The following is a 17,049-nucleotide window of genomic DNA, read 5'->3' as shown; positions in this document are numbered from 1 at the left end:
TCGAATTGCCAGTTCTGTCTGCCGGGCCCACATCCGAACCTCAAATCAGGCAGTCCGACCCAGGTATATTGAACTTTAAAAAGAGAAAAAAGTATAAATAGAGCTTATCTATTAGAAGGGCAGAGCCCTCAGTGCTCTAATGCACGAGCCATTGCAGGGAAGTTGTCAGCAGGTGGGACGAACCTGGTAGCCCATTGGCTAGTGACCACGATCTCCCCTGAGGGCCTTTTCTGGGCATAACAAGGACACTCCTGGCACCCAGAACTTAGATCTCATTGGGTTGAAGAAGAGGACTGAAGAAAACTGCCGTGCTGCACCAAAGACCAGGTAAACAGAGGCTGCACAGAGGTGGACTGCACCTGCTGAACCTACAAAGAAGAAAGGGACTGTGCATGCTGAGTACTACTTGTAGAGAAGTTGACTCCTGAGCCCAGCCAAAGTACCACATTCTAAGGGTCAGTTGGCTGGTCCCATGTTTGCAGCACAGGGCTACAACTGCTGAAGAAGCCTGCTGGGGTGAGTTGGTAGCCCAGATCGTTGCATCGCTGCTCTGTGCCACAGTGCAGCACCAGGGATCAGGCCTCGATGCTCAAAGGTTTCCCCCATGAGATGCCACCTGTGAGAGTCGTCAGAGTGCAATTTGGGCACCCAGAAGGCAATTTACTGCCATAAGAAGGGAACTGCTGCAACCACTGTAGTCGGCGACTTGTATTCCAGTTGCGACTGGACTTCTCCATAGCTCGAGAGGACTTTGAGGGACATCAACACCAGTGACCAAGATCGCCTCACCAACTCTGTGGACCAGGGAGTAGCCAGAGGAAGGACCCATCAACCGAAGAATCTTCAAAATCCTTGAGCATCTTCAGCGTCCTTGCACCAGGACCACTCCATAGAAGTCAATGGCAAGGAGCTACTGACGCTGGGACTGTACTCAAGACTGCTTTATTCTTGAGGTAACTGTTTCTGAGGACCTGCTGGAGCTGGTCATGTAAAGTAACTTAAAGTAACCACATTGATACTTACCAAAGTCTTTCTTGATAACGTTTCTAAGTGTCAAATTCGTTGAATTTGCCAGTCCTTGTTCACTGTTAAGTACAAAGTGTTGATTTACTATTCCTTGTAAATTCTGTACCTCCCGAACCATCCAGTGGATTTATTTTAATTTGGTGTCTAAAAATATATAAAAAAACAAATCTATTTTTATTAACTGGTGTAGGATTTCTTTGGAGTGTGGTGTATTTCTTCTTCCAGTGTTTTTGGTGCTGTTTAAATGCTTTACAATTGTTGCTTTGAGTAAGCCTGACTGCTCAGCGACACAGCACCCAAGGTTGAGCTAATGGTTTAACAAATGAAGCCTACTGGCCCTAAAAGGGTTGGCAAGTGTACTATATGGTGAGGTTGCACAACCACACCATATAATACCCCCATTATCTCACAGAAGTTGAGTGAAGAAAGTTGGTAAGTGAATCTTTTCATTCAAATGAAATGACGCAGGGCCTTTTTGTATAAATGTCATGTCGGTGGATAAAAAGAACATATATATTGAAAACTTTATGAAAGGTGATTGAGCTGAAAAATCCTTAATCTCTCTAACTTGCCTGGCAGCAGTTACTGGAAAAAGGATGCAGTTTTCCATGACAGCATTTGTAATAAAAGGCTTGCAGAGAGGTTAAAAAAAATGCCCACAAAGAAGGCTGCTTGGTCCGTGGGGCAAAGAGTGGAATCATTCCGTCATGAATTCTTTTATCATTCTTTTTTTTTTGAGAACCTTTATTGTCACTTCAAGTAAATACAAGTATGGGCCTACAACCACCTCGGCCGGCCGCTAGTAAAGTCATAAGTACAGCAAATCAATGTAGAAAAATACAGCAGCCCAAAAATGAGGGTCGAAATAGTGTCCAGGAGAGAACTTGTATTCAACGCACTGTACGAGAATCAGGATGTGAGAAGGTTCATTTTACAAGAAAGAAAAACTCAGAATCAATGCCACACGGTCATACATGGTCCTACAGTAGCAAGTATGAAACAGGAAATCCGCAAATAGCACTAATACGTCTGAAACATTGGGGGTAAGGCACCCGAGTCAGGATAAATGTAAAAACAAACACATTACGGAGCAGCTGTACCCCCACCCCTCAAGACGAGACATACTGTAGGAGACACGGAAAACGACAACACCAAAAAGAAAGAAAGACAAAGGGCCATAGAAACAAAGAAAAGACAAATTAGCAGACCCCATCCCCCTACCCCCCCACCCAGCACCCCTGCAGAAGGCCACGGCCTACCACCCCCCCAGCAGCGTGCCTGTCGCCCTAAATGAGAGACCCGAAATATAGAAAAAGGGAAAAAAAAGAAAAAGAGGAAAAACGTGGGGAAGGGCCATCGATCTGGCCACCCACCCCCCCCCCCCCACCACCGCGCACAATAAACGTCCCAACAGCAAGATCAGAATAGACACGGAAGACATTAATCACCGATAACACAAGCAAGAACATACCCGCCGAGTGTCCCCCAAATCACAGTCAGCCAACAATAAGTGTCACTATGAACTAGACGGTCTCAACCCAGGCCCTTCCTATCAGTAGTACCAACATACGTCCACTGATCAGCCAGCATACAGAGCAGAGTGGAGGGTCCAAACAATCCGGGCGGAGCAGGCAGCGCTGTTATTCCATGGGACTTCAGCCACCTGAACCCAGCCGAGTATGAATGGCGGAAATCCGTCAATGTCAGTATCAACTCCGGAAGCATCCTCCAGTCCGAACACAATCTCACCAGCCAGGGAAAGAGAGTCACACCATCCGGCAAGCGCAGAAGCACCACCAGGGCAGCCCAAACCATAGACCGACGTTGTTTCCCCTGCCGCCGAGCAGAGAAGTGCCCCGACGAGGCACTCACATGTACAACAGATCTGTCCAAAGGAATCTCATGAACCGGGTCTCGCAGCGGCTCCACGATCTTAGGCGTAGCTGGAACACTCATCACTGACGCAGAGTGGGGCCCATCGGCGCCTCCATGAAATCGAACTATGCCCGTTTGGAACGGTGGGACAACAATGGCGGCCATCCTCCTTCCCAGATCCCGAGCGTCCCGGATCAGGGTCGTATGCAGGGTTGTTAACGCAGCCAATATATCTCTGAACGTGGGTTCTGTCTCGTATCTCCAGACCCCAGGACTCTCCCTCACAGCGGCTTCTCTGCCTGGGTGTGGTCTGTGGAGGAGGGCGCCGTCCGCCATCTTAGCTGATCCGGCCTCGTCTTTCTCCACTTCACCTCGGGACCGGGCCCCACACCAGGGTGCAACCGGAGTCACCACGAGGATCTCGAAAGGCAAGGCAGGCGTCCCAGCGAAGAATCACCAAAAGGCTAAACAAAATCTCCGCCGCTCCCTGGGAGCCGCCCGCCGATTACTGGAAAAGCCATTGGCCCTGTCCGGATACAACACTGGAAGGGGGGCCAAGTATCATGCAGTCCCTTCGACCCTGCTTCACCGCACATCCCACAAGGCACTCCACAAGATGAACTGGGTCGGCACTGTCGTCATTGGCCCATCAGATCTCCGGCGCCCTCCGGCCGGCTCCTCGCCCCCACCAGAGGCCGCTGTTGTCGCAGTCCCGGTCGGCCACCTTCCACACTCGACACCCCGGGCTCAGCTCCGTGAAGGCCGCAAAACAGTCGGGGACATTTCCACGGGCCTGCCGCATGGAAAAGCCTCAGGAGCAAACGGTCAGTGAGAGGTGTCCTTCGCCTACTTAAATATGCCGTTATGGCTCAGGATAGTTGCCAGGATGTATGCGCGGGGTGAGAAGGCTCACGGAGCCGAGTGTCTACGCAGCCATCTCGGTCGCCAGCTTGGCTCCTGTCTTTTATCATTCTTGAGGGGAAAATTGACTGTCTATTTTGAGGTTGTAGAAATATGTATATCGCTGCCAGATGGACCTTTACTGAAAAGTACGAAAACCCTGACTCAGCTAAACCAAGCAAGGAAGGAAGCAATTATTGGGGTTTTAACTCCAGTGGATGTAGATCACGTGTTTCTTACCGGATACAGAATTTCTTCCGCTTCAAACCAAAGATTTTATTTGTAAAACCAGCCCTTGCAAGATCTTTAGACACTCTGAAATGGCAGTGCTTCACCACTCACTTGTCTCCGAGTGATCACTACAGTATCTAATATGGGAAAAGGAGAAGAGAACGTGAGGATAGAGCTTGGGTGGGTTGAGTGTGAATGAGAAGATGTAAACAGAGAGTCAGGCCGTCACCCTAGTTTCTCACATGTTCTACATTTTTCATGTGAATATTTAACTCCTTCACTGTCTGTCCAACTTTTATGAGGAACAGATAAGTGTACTTGTAGAATTGCAAATAAGTGTGGGGAAAATTCTGCATACCTTTTTGAATAGCTAAAAAGTGACGGCCCCATTTGCATTGCTCGGCCCCCTTAAAGAATGCCTGTTTCAACACCCAGTTTCACCTGTAACTGCAGAAATATCTACACACCAGGGTGATGTTCATCAGTTGTAGGTGAGGTAACATTGATGTTTGTCATAAAAAACAAGATTCTGCCATAGATAGAATGCACACAATACAGGTTCTAGTGTGTGCTTCTCAAACTCTCACTAGAAGCATACACAAATGTCAGAAATCCTGATTTACTTCATGGTGGGAAAAGGATAAATTCTGTACTTCATTCCTAAGTCTGACCCAGCATTATAGCTCAATTACATCTCCTGTGCCATCTCTTTACTTATCAAAATAAAACTACATAATCCCACCCGTTTAAAGATTTTTGAACGGTAATATAAGAAATGCCTTCAGAGTAAATGCTGCTTCCATGTAGTTAGTTACACACTACCACTCACATATGTTACAATCTAGCAATAAACAAAAACGAAATTACATGTTTTAGATTTTTGAGGCTCTCTTACCTTCTAGAGCTGTTTCAGGAAGGGTGCTTTTAAAAGTAATGTAAAAAATATCCAGGCTTTTACAGACATCAATCCAGCAGGAGTTCTCAGTAAAATCATATTCCACCACCAACGAGAAAAGTTTCCAAGGAAAGTTAGCTCCAATATGTTGATTGCTTGTTATAATGCAAGAAGCTGTCTGCAGACTACACGGGAGTGAAAGCACACAGAACACATAAACTCGATACCATCAATTATATTATGAAACCCAGCTCTCAAAAACATGCTGTGCATAGAGTTACTACAAACATACTGTATAACACAGTATCCCCCACAAAGAGCAGGTTAGCTGTAAGAGATGCATGGACGAATGAATGAAGCATGTTAAAGAAGGCTATTGAGTTAAGTGCTGGCTGCTGACATTTTTGTGTTACCAGTGGTTGATGACCTTGAATCGCAGAAGGGTGAAACAGAAACGTTCCTGCTTCTGAGATAAATAAACTGAACATCTTTAAATTAAGTACAAAAATAAAACACTCGACTTGTCAGGGCTTAGACACAACAACGTTGCATTTTTAAGAACCATGTGCATTTAACTGTACATTGAGAATTCGTAAACACCCCTGAAGTAGCCAAAAGATTAACAAGTAGTGCTATAAACAGCTCACAATAAAAAAGATAAAGCATTATCTATATATATAAAAATGAATGTCTGTCTGTCTGTCTGTCCTTTATGCATTACTACACCATTCATCCGATCGCCATGAACCTTTGGGAAGTTGTTGAGTACACTCCTGCGAAGGTTTCTGGCATATGCATTACTACACCACTCATCCCATCGCTATGAAACTTTGGGAAGTTGTTGAGTACACTCCCGCAAAGGTTTCTGGCATACATTTTTTTTAAATATCGGCCCCCCATGACCCTCATAATCTTTCGAATACTGAATTTTTCCATTTATGTATCCACAAGCACTCGAATAAATAAATAGAATTAAAACAATACTTTGAAATGTTTTCCATATTAAAATGAATAAGTTTCAATAAAAATGACACAATGTAAATTGAATGTTATCATAACAAGTTTCCTTGAATTTCCTTTCTTCTGAGATCGCAGCAACGTGCGACGGGTAAGCCATCAATGGCGGCCCGTCCATTGGGGGCGTTGGGGCGTTGCCCGCCCCCCCGCACCTGCAGCTCCCTCGGCGTACTGCTCTGAACTGAAGTAAACTCTCAGTTTACTTCAGTTCTAAGACGCCGAGGGACAACGCCTGTCAGCATGATGCAGGACCGCCCACCCCCTTCAGAGTCTGAAGGGGGTGGGCGGTCCTGTGTCATGTTGACTGACAGGCATAAGGCATTGTCTGGGGCAGACAGCAGCACACAGCTGCGCATGAGTGGGGACGGAGGCACATTTTTCAGCCTTGCCCACGCATGCGCACTTGTGCCTGCTCGCATGCCCATTAGAAGAGCGAAACCTCGCTCTCCTAATGGGCAGGCGGGCAGAAAGCAACCATGCTCTGTGTCAGGATTGGCTGAGGACGGAGGGCGGGGTTTCCGCTCCAGCAGTTGTAGGCGCCAAGGTCCCAGAACAGAAGATGCAGCGCTGTCCGGCGGCGTTCAGGTAATTTTTCTTTCTTTAATTCCCCGGTACCCCCCTCTCCCCTCCCCCCCGACCCCCGGGCCCTCACGAATGATGTACAGTGCTCCGTCCTGCCACCAGCGCATTTTAGCTTGAGGTTAAAATGACCGGATGGGGTTACGTTTTTGCAAACAAACTCTGACTGCCCTTGACCCCAGTACCGAGTCGAATAAAAGGCCCTCTCGGGTTTAGTATGAAGAAGATGGCGTCTCTACTTCTAGTGTGCACGTAGAAGCGAAGACGAATGAAAACTGTGCCGATTTTTACTTGATAATTAGGGGCAAAGAGCGGACATGTTTCCACAATCTGGTGTTTATAATTCCAATTGGTGTAATGTTCTGTGATGCATAGCATTCCACCTTATAGACACTGGATTAACGACTCCTTCTCAAGTAACTGACTGCTGCTTTTAAACATATGTTGGTGGAGGATGTTATGATACTTTGAAATGACCAGTTCTGTTGCTTTTACTTCCAGTGAGCTAAAAGGATGTCAGTCGTGTATATGCACATATAAAACGTCTTGCAATTCCGATCTGGAAATGATGTGGCCTGACGTTATCTGTGGAAAGCACACATTTTGATGGGGTTCACCACTCTTGGTGGAGGTTAGGTTAACCAACAGGGATAGTGTCATGCTGCAGGCGGTTCGGATTTTTGTGCACACCATACCTGTGTTAAGCAAGTAGCTCGAGTAACAAACACGAATGAGAAGGGCGTTGTGTGCCTTTGTTCATGCCTCTGTGTGTTTGACATGCGGTGACACTTGTCTTCACACGCACACATAATATGTGTGGTTAGCCCACAGCAGTGTTCCACCCTTGTTTTACTTTGTTAATATGAGACAGTTTGCGTTTATTTATTGTGTATTCTCAATCTCAGGTAACACTGGCGGAGCCTACTACAAAATCTCCCCTTCAGCTACTACTAGGTGTGTTGATACCAAAACCAATTTTGTTCTGTCTACAGCAGGTGGACAGCACACCTGTCGGCATACAGGCCGCGTATTTACATATTTACTTTGAGCACAGAAATCTATAGCCATGATTTAGTCCACTTTGTTTATTATGCTAAGCGATCTTTGTAAACGCTCACATGAAGATTGTAATTGTGTTTTCATATTAGAATCCGCATAATTCCTTTACCAAATGTACATTACGTTTGTAATACTCTTTGAATCTTCTACGTTTAAACTGTCTCAGATTACACGCTGTTATCCAACTCCGCCTTTCATACTTTTGTTATAGTAAATACCACTAATTCAAAAACATGTGTTGTTTAAGGCACTGAGAGAGTGCCGGGTCTTCAGTTTATGGAGTAAGGGTGCTGTGTATTGTGTCCAAGAAGATAAGGTGCCGACTGAGTACTGATTAAGGGGTGGGAGGAGAATGCAGGAGGGGTGAGAGAGCGACAAGAGAAACATAAGGGAGAGAATAGAGCGTGTGGAGGGAGAGAGAGAAAAGTAGTGGAAGAGGGGAGGAGAAAAAGTGTGAGCACTTGGAGGAGAGAGAAATATATGGAAAGAGTGACAGGAGATACTGAGGGAAAAGAAAATACAAACCACAAAGAAAGGAGAAAGAGGCAGACTAGAGTGAGCAAGCAGAGAGAGTAAGCAAGAGCAAGACAGGTAAATAATGGGAGGTGGAGAAAGAGAGAGGGAACGAAAGAGGAAGGAGGAACAGAGGGGAGAGACAGAAGTGTAAAAGAGAAAGAATAGAAGATGAAGCTAGAGCAGGAGAGGAGTATAAAGAAAGAAAAAGACAGAAAGATAGAGAAGAGTTAGAAGGATAAGGGAAGAGAGAAGACGAGTCAGGGAAGATGAGAGAGAGAGACCAAGTGCTGTGATTTCTGTAATAAACACAAGGTGATGGACGGAGTGCTGAAACTTTTCAACCACTCACCCCCAGTTAAGACAGCTGAGTTTAATCCATTGCTCTTTTGCTCACCGTGGAATCCTAGTGTGGACCTAGTCATATGCATATCAGTCTTGAACCTGCTCCTCATGGGAACAGTCCAGCACAAACTACCAGTTTGCTATGTTTGCCCTAAGTGGGACGGGTACGCCGGGCTCGCTCGCAGCGGTTCAGTATGACAATAATTTTACGCATCACCACTTTCAAATGTCACCAGCCGCCACTGTAAGCCATGAAACTTTGGGAAGTTGTTGAGTACACTCCCGCAAAGGTTTCTGGCATATGCATTACTACACCATTTATACGATCACCATGAAACTTTGGGAAGTTGTTGAGTACACTCCCGCGAAGGTTTCTGGCATAAAACATTTTTAAATATCGGCCCCCAGGGCCCTCATAATCTTTCGAATACTGAATGTTTCCATTTATGTATCCACAAGCACTCGAATAAATAAATAGAATTAAAACGACACTTTGAAATGTTTTCCATATTAAAATGAATACGTTTCAATAAAAATTACACAATGTAAATTGAATGTTATCATAACAAGTTTCCTTGAATTTCCTTTGTTCTGAGATCGCAGCAACGCACGACGGGTAAGCTAGTGTTAAATAACGGCACATAAATTAAGTGGCATGAGAGGTATTCCAAGAAGATTGTAGAAAACAGTACAATGTAAATCACATTAGGGTAGTAACAGTGAGCAAAACGTGTTAGGGTTTACCTATAACCTTACAGAGGACGTTAGAGATTATTACTGAAAGATTTTGGCATGAATGTAGTGGAGTACATTAAGACAGTAACATTGGTCAAGACGTTGTAGGATTTGAACACTACACAGCTTTGTTAGTACTTCTATAAAGAATTATAATGAGACGTAATAGCAAATTCTAATAACATTAGACAGGTGGGATTTAAAGAACATTCTACATTGGTCAGGCCCGGACTGGCCATTGTGGGCACCGGGCAATCCCCCGGTCGGCCGCAAGGGTGGGGGCCGGTTTTGGGCCCTGGGGGCCGTTTTTGTTGCAAAGCCGTGTTTGCAGCATAGCTGCAAAAACGGCCCTATAACAAAACCGGCTGAAAAGCGGCCCTGGCAAAGCGCTCGACCCCCTCCCCCCCGGGGGGTGGGGGGGCTGGCCGAGCACTTTGCCAGGGCCGGTTTTGGTTCCCAGTCTGGCCCTGACATTGGTACTACAGTGGACTGTTCTAGAGGGTACGAAAATATAGCTGCTAACCTATGTTTTGACGTCAGATAGCTCTCAAATGACTCTCATGTCGAAGATTTGATCGTCATTTTTGTACCAAAAAAAAGAACTCAAACGTACTACTGGTATTGCAAACATACTGGGCAGACGGGGAGTTGGCACTTTTTGCATCTGGCATCAAATATTACTATCATAAAATATGTTTGGTGTAAAAGGTACATGGGTATTATTTGTGATTTGATTATGATGACGGGTATCTCTGTACTGGGTTGCAGGTGTTCCAGTGCTGAGGTAGGTGGGGTGTAGCAGAGATTTTGTATGTCAATCAATCAGGAGTTTGTAAAGCCCGGCTACTCACCAATGAGGGTCTCAAGGTGCTGGGGGCTGATCTGTCTGGGCATGGAGGTTCAGTTGAAGAGCCAGGCCTTGAGATGCTTCCTGAATTGGGTCAGCGACAGGATTGCCTGAGGTGGTGTGGTTGTAACTTTTTGTATTATGTCCCTGCGCTGGATGGCAGGGTGTTGAGATGATTTTATGCTGTCTCTGTTTTTGGTGGACGGGGGTTGTAATGTCGATGCTGGGTGTATATGTGTCTGTATATTCTCAATGCTTCAGAGGCAGAGTTAGTTGTGACCACAGGATTCTACCCACGCAATTCGTCAGATTTCTAGTATATTCATACTTTTGAGGTGACTATTCTCCAAAAGCCCATCAATGGCACTTCAGCGTACATAGCCTCAATTGCAGCAATGCTTCTTGCGAAATGGGTGATGATCTTGCCTTTTGATTTTTCTTAGAAATACATTATCTCCGGTCCCTCCCTCGCCTTCCTTCCTAACACATGAGGCCCCCGCCTCCCACTAGACTCACACCAGCCCATAAAAACTCCGCCCGCCACCAACTCCACCTCTTCTTTTCTGTCTCCCTAGGAGAGACTTACCTTTGGTTTTCCTCCCTTTGGCTGTGCTGTGGGGTCTTCGATCTGGTTCTCAGCGACGGTGGGGCCCTCGGCAGCATTCTGGCGATGCTTCCTCTCCCCATTCTCCTCAAGGTCAAGGGGCAGTGTTTCCAGGTCAGGGTTGCGAGGCAAACTCTCCGCCCCTGTCTACACTCGTCGAGGAGACCTGGTAGGACAGGTTTATGCCTGGTATTTTATTTCTGTTGGAAAATTGTGTTTTTTTCGGTTTAGTGATGTTTCCATGGAGGTTTTTTATTGGTTGATGGCAGGATTAGTTCTCTGCCATATAGACAGTTGCTGGGGGCTGGCTTCTTAATTATTTACCAAACATGGGTCGCAAGAGGTTGTTCAAGAGGAACAACCTGTTGTCATGTTCCTCCTCTTCATATCCTGATGCATATACGGTTCCCCTAAAGCTCCCTAGAAGCCAGAGCCTTTTAGGGGGTGACGTGTCGCTCATGTCTAAAGAGGAGGTGCAGGGCATGATTGCTGTGACTAGAGCTCTGCAGGCTCGTCCAGTGCCTTCTGGATCATCTAGACCTTGTGCATTGGATCCTGTGGGCGATTTATCCCAGTTGGATGGTGAGTGTTCTTCTACCTCCTCTGGCGGAAAGTATTTCTCCAGGGGGGAGATGTGGGATGTTCTGGCTCATGTACGGGACAATTTGGGGTTCCCTCCGTTCCAGCTAGGCGAGGACACTGGGAGTCTTTTTCCTCAGTACACTAGTCCCTCTCGGTTGGGCATGCCTTTTCAGGGCCCGGTGAAAGAGATGGTGCTAAGGGAATGGTGTGCGGTGGACAAATTACAGATCTCTCGCTTCCTCCAGAAACTTTACCTGTTGGAGGGGGAGGACCCCTTGCCTCACAGTGTGAAGTTGGACTCTATCCTGGCCACTCTGATTGGCAAAACAGCTATTTAGCCTGAGGACTTTACCCCGACTGGTGCTACAGATAAGAAGGTAGACTCTGGCCTTAAAAAGGCGTTTGCAGCGGGAAACTTAGCACTGAGGGCTAGCCTTTTCTCTGCTTATTCTGCACAGTCCTTGGTTCAGGATTATGAGAAATTGGAGGCGGCTGTTTAGGAGGGCTCAGAATTTTCTGACCTTCTGGCCGCAATGGAGCAGTAGGCTAAGCTATTGGCTGACATTTCTGCTGATGTTATTAAAATATCTGCTATGTTTAGGGGGGCCTTGGTGGTGGCAAGAGATTCTCTATGGCTCATCACTGGACGGCTGATCCAGGGGAAAAGGCGGCCTTGTTGAAATTACCATTTGATGGCCAAGCTCTTTTTTGGGGATCATTTGCCGGCCATGATTGCTAAGGCTTTCAAGGAGTGGAAGCATGCCTTGCCTTACAAAAGGGGATTCAGCTTTGTCTGTTAAGCCTTCGAATAGAGTCTCTCAGTCATCCCCAAAGCGCGAGTCTCGTCAGTCTTTCTGGAGGAAACGGTTTCAGGCCCTTTTTTCTCCCAAGCATGCGGCCTCCACGCCTAAGGGCTCTGCCAAGAAGGGTCCATGACAACTACTGTTTGGACAATTCCCTGCTAGTTGGAGGCCGGCTCAGGCATTTTCTTTCGAGGTGGCAACAGGACGTTTCGGATTGCTGGGCCCTGAGCACTGTGAATCATAGTTACGTGAAAGACTTTTGGCAAGTATCGCCGGATACAGGTGTTCGGATGACTCCTGCACCTATCTCTGGTCCACGCATAGTGGCTCTGCTGGAAGGGGTTTCCACTTTGCTGGTCAAATGGGCCATCTGCGGGTTCCAGTCGCAGACATCGGCACCAGAGCCTATTCCATTCTGTTTCTGGTATAGAAGGTATCTGGCGGTTTTTGTCCCGTTCTGTATCTCAAATGGGTCAACTCCTTGGCTGTGACTATTCACTTTCGTATGGTGACCCTTCGGCGATTATTCCACTGTTTCGGACGGGTTAATTTTTGGCCACCTTGGATCTAGAGAACGCCTATCCCCACGTCCTTGTCGCCGCCTTTTCTCAAAGTTTCCTGAGGTTCGCAGTGGGAGACGCCCATTTTCAATTTAGCGTTCTTCCCTTTTTCCTCATGTCCTCTCCCAGGGTCTTCACGAAGGTCCTGGCTCCTCTCATCACTCTCCTTCATGCGAAAGGGGTATTCATTCATCCTTATTTGGACGGCCTCTTACTGCATGCAGCCGAAGAGGTTCTTTTGCTCGCTCAGGTCGGGAGGGCCTTGGAGGTTTCTCAGGGACAGGTTTTTTGGTAAACTGGGGAAAATCTTCTTTGACCCCCTCTCAAGACATGTTGTTCATCGGGCTCGTTTTCAGACTCTGGTCGGCCAAGTTACTCTGTCCAGCCGGCACCTGGTCTCTCTTCAGTCGCAGGTTCTGGCCTTGATGTCCCTGGAGGCTCCTCCGGCAAGGGAGTGGCCGAGGGTACAGGGGCATTTGGCCTCTGTGGTGTTTCTGGTTCCCTGGGCTGGTTTTCACCTTCTTCGCCTGTCCAACTGGATCCTGTTGAGTTGGTTTCTGGGGTCTCAGAGTCTATTGTCTCCACTGCCAATGACTGTCCAGATATGGGAGGAGCTCTCCTGGTGGCTCTGCCGGTGTCATCTTCTGGCCGGGATTTACTTGCTCCCCTGCTCCGCTTATGGTGACTTCGGATGCCAGCCAATACGGGTGGGCTGCTTGGCTGGGGTCGGAACAGGTTCAGGGGTGCTGATCCCTGCACGACTCCTGGAGGTCTTTGAACTGGAGGGAGTTAGGGCAATTTGGCTGGCCCTGGCTCAAAATCAGGACTCTCTGAGGGGCCATTGGGTGTTGGTTTAGGCGGACAATCTGATGGTGAAGTCCTATGTCAACAAACAGGGGGGGACCAGATCCATGTTCTTGAACTTGATACCCAGCAACATATTTTAGGGGGCGCAGGTCTGTGTGCTGGGTCTGTCTGCTCTCAACATTCGGGTGAGGAGAATGTGCGGGCCGATCGCTTAACCAGGGACATTCCCTCATCAAAGGTTTTCTCCCTCCTGCCAAGTTTGTTCAGCCAGTTGGTGGGTCGGTGGGGCCTCCCTGTCGTGGACCTGTTTGTGGACACAGTAAATGCCAAGGTGGGCCTGTTTTGTTCTCTCGGGCGGTGTCCCGGGGCTCTGGGAGTCGATGACTTGATCTCTCCTCTGGGTCTTCTATATGCCTTCCCCCTTTTCCGCTGCTCCGGTCCTTTCAGGTTCGGGTCCAGAGGGACCCTGCTCAGGTGGTGTTGATTGCACTACATTGGCCTTGGGCGAATTGGTTTCCTCTCCTGGCCTGGTTATGTTGCAACTAGGAGTAGGTCCTTCCTGTGGTTCCATCTCTTTTGTTGTTTCCGGCCTTTCCCCTGAGCACCTTGAAGAAGTTACACTTGATGGCCTGGCAGTTGAGCGGCAGGGCTTAGCTGGTTTGGGGGTTCCTGAACATTTGGCTGTGACTTTGCAGGCTTTTCGTAGGTCCTCCGATCTTCTGTCCTGTGCTAGACATTGGAGGGCCTTTTTGGCCTGGTGTGCTGATAAGGCCCTGTCCAGTCTTTTCCTTCTTGGAATTTGCAGCTTGTGTTGGATGTCCTGTCTGGTCATCCCTCTGAGCCTCTTGAGTTGAAACTCTCGACTTGTAAAACGTATTTTCCGGTGGCCATTACTTCGGCATGGTGCTTGGGTGAATTGGGGGCTTTGTCCTGTAAGTATCCATTCTGCAAGGTCTTTTCGGAACAGGTGGTTTTGGTTCTGGTGAATTCCTTTATCCCTAAGGTTACTTCGGCTTTTCATCTCAGTCAGGAGGTGATTTTTCCGGAGTTTTGTCCTGATTCTTCCTTGACTGAGGAATCTCCTTTGCACTGTCTGGATGTGCGGTGTATATTGCTGTGGTATCTGCAAGTGCTGGAGTCCTCTCGGAAGGGGAGGGGACGCTTTATTTGTTCATTTTGGTCCTGCTAAAAAGGATGTTAAGCCGTCCACGGCTACGCGTTGGATTCGGTCCACGGGCTTGATGACTTACAATCCTCCTATGGGGGTTCAGGGGCGTTCTACTCGCAGTATAGCTGCTATGGTCGCTGAGTTGCAGGGTATGTCTGTGGTGGAGAGCTCTAGGGCTGCAACCTGGTCTTCCCCTGTTTGTCCGTCACTATCAGATTGCTGGTCTGGAACGTTTGGATAAAGTTCTGGGGCACAGGGTCCTGTCCTCTATGAGGGATTAGGGATGTTGATTTGCTGGGTTTTGGGCAAGTTAATAAATTGGTGTTCTTTTTTACTCAGTTGTCCGTCTCTGTTTTCTTCTGCTTGCTATGTCTTCAAGTATTAAGAAGGAAGGCGGGGGAGGGACGGGAGGTAATGCATCCATTACTATTGATAATGGCAATACTCCTAGTCCTACTCCCTCCCCTTCCTTCTAGGACCTTCCCACTCTCCCGGTGGTGTACATCTGAGTGCTAGCTCGGCTTGTTCAGGTAGAGGTGGAGGTGGGCTGGCAGAGTTTTTATAGGCTGGGGTGGGTCTAGTGGGAGGCGGTGGCCTCATGTGTTATAAGGAAGGCGAGGGAGTAGGACTAGGAGTAATGCCATTATCAATAGTAATGGATGCAGTATGTCATGGCCACTTCTAGTCATCTGGCCTCTCCACACTTGTAGAGAGGGCAACCTTATTTTTAGTTTCCGGAAGAGGCAAATACATTGATCTGTCTTTCTGAAATGTTGTGTCATAGCAGTATAAATGTCAAGCATCTCCCGATACCCATGGAGTCAAGGACTCTCATCGTTGCAGTAGACTGATTTAAAAGAAGGATTGCAGGAGGAGTGGTTCATTCAAGTGAAGGTCCATGGGTATAATAAGAGCAAACTTTGTTATAGTATGAAAAATAACGATGTCCTTGTATAAGGAATGGTGGTGTGATATTTTGTGCTTGAATCTCACTGAACCTTCTGAACCTCACTGAACCTCCAGCTGTCAGAGCCAGCAACACACCCTCTTTTAAAAAGACCACATGTTTTAAAAGGACTCTTCATAAGCTCCCTTTTGACAGGCAGTTGACAGACTGGAGGTAGGTTTGTGAACCAAACATTTAGGAAGTTCCTTGACAATCCAACTGGATAATAAAGAGAATGAATCACCAGAACAGTGGACGCTGAAACTCCTACAAGGTATGATGAAGCTTTAGCTTAGGAAAGTACCAACTGGCAATCACCCGGAATATATGGATGAACAAAATCAACATCCTTTGGAGCCAGCCACCAAATTCAAGGATGCAGGACTGTGAGCCAGAACCCGACCTTTCAGTTCGACAGGAGTGTCTAGTGATCTCCTAAAGGAACGTGAGACTTCCAGTAGATGAATAAGATCCATGTACTGCCTTGGCTGGGCTGCGACTGTCAGTATAATGTATTGTGCTTCCCACTTGATTTTTGCCAATCATCCTGATAAGAGGATATGGCAGGAAGGCATATACAACAGTTCTGTACCAAGTCATCAAAAAGACATCTCTTCTCATCCCTAGCTGTCAATACCTGTTGGCCAAAAAATTGTTTTTTTTGTTTTTGGTTGCAAACAGATCAAGTCTCTCCCATCTGTCAAGGATCTTAGCCAACTGTGCCTGACTCAGCTCCCAACAGCCGCACTTCAGCAAACCTGCCCACTTGGTATTGATCCTTGCCTTCAGAGAGATTCTTTGTTGTTTTGTTGACAACACAACATCTACAGCTTCTTTGGTAGGGTCTGAGAATGATGTCCTCCTTTTTGTTTATGTAACAAATCAGAAGTTGTATTTTCTGTGTGTACCCATACTAAATACTTTGCAATTAATTTGTAATCTTGGTAGAAAAGAACCCAGACCTCTATTCAGATTACTCCGAGCTCCAAAACATTTACATGCGTCAATGCCTCTAACTGGATCCCAAGACTATTCCAATTATATACTCCCCAGTCATCCAGGGTTGCTTGGTTGTCATGACGAATGCAGAAGGCCTACATTCGAAACATAACCTGATTGAGATGTGGTCACTTTGCGGGCACTGTTTTCTTGCATTTTGTTGTCACAATTGCTCACGGCTTGCATCCCGTGCTTTTCAAGCTCCTCCTGCAAGTGATGCAACTGCTGTCATTAATATAAAAATGAGCGGAATGCAGGACAACATCATTCCTTTAAAGATTAACAAGTACGAAGTGAAGTCGTCTCAAGCCTTAGAAAATGGCGAGCAATACTTTATATGTGGTATATATCTTCTTCAGATATAAACACCTTCACTCCTTTGGCATCTAAATACAATGTCTTCCAAGGAATCTATTTGGCTAGATGGATTACACTAGAAGCTGTTTCTTAGCCAGGGCATAGCACATCTGAATGCAGAGAATTACCCAGATTGTTCACATTTACACAGTAGCGCTTTTTCTAACCATACAGATCTGTTTATTCTTATGGAATTTCATG

At 46.9% G+C, this 17,049-nt stretch overlaps 1 protein-coding gene across 1 annotated transcript in view; it reads right to left on the bottom strand.

The window, feature by feature from the left end:
- SHOC1 (shortage in chiasmata 1) overlaps nt 1-17,049 on the bottom strand; it is a 1,878,679-nt gene that overhangs the window by 471,508 nt on the left and 1,390,122 nt on the right. The window contains exon 20 of the mRNA XM_078676649.1: nt 4,928-5,112. Within this exon, the coding sequence (XP_078532775.1) occupies nt 4,928-5,112 (185 nt within the window). The remainder of the gene's footprint in view (nt 1-4,927; nt 5,113-17,049) is intronic.

Source organism: Lissotriton helveticus, chromosome 2_1 (assembly GCF_964261635.1).
Source record: "Lissotriton helveticus chromosome 2_1, aLisHel1.1, whole genome shotgun sequence".
In the NCBI taxonomy this organism is placed as follows: domain Eukaryota; kingdom Metazoa; phylum Chordata; class Amphibia; order Caudata; family Salamandridae; genus Lissotriton; species Lissotriton helveticus.
The sequence above is the reverse complement of the archived record's forward strand: the minus strand, read 5'-3'. Positions and strand labels throughout refer to the sequence as shown.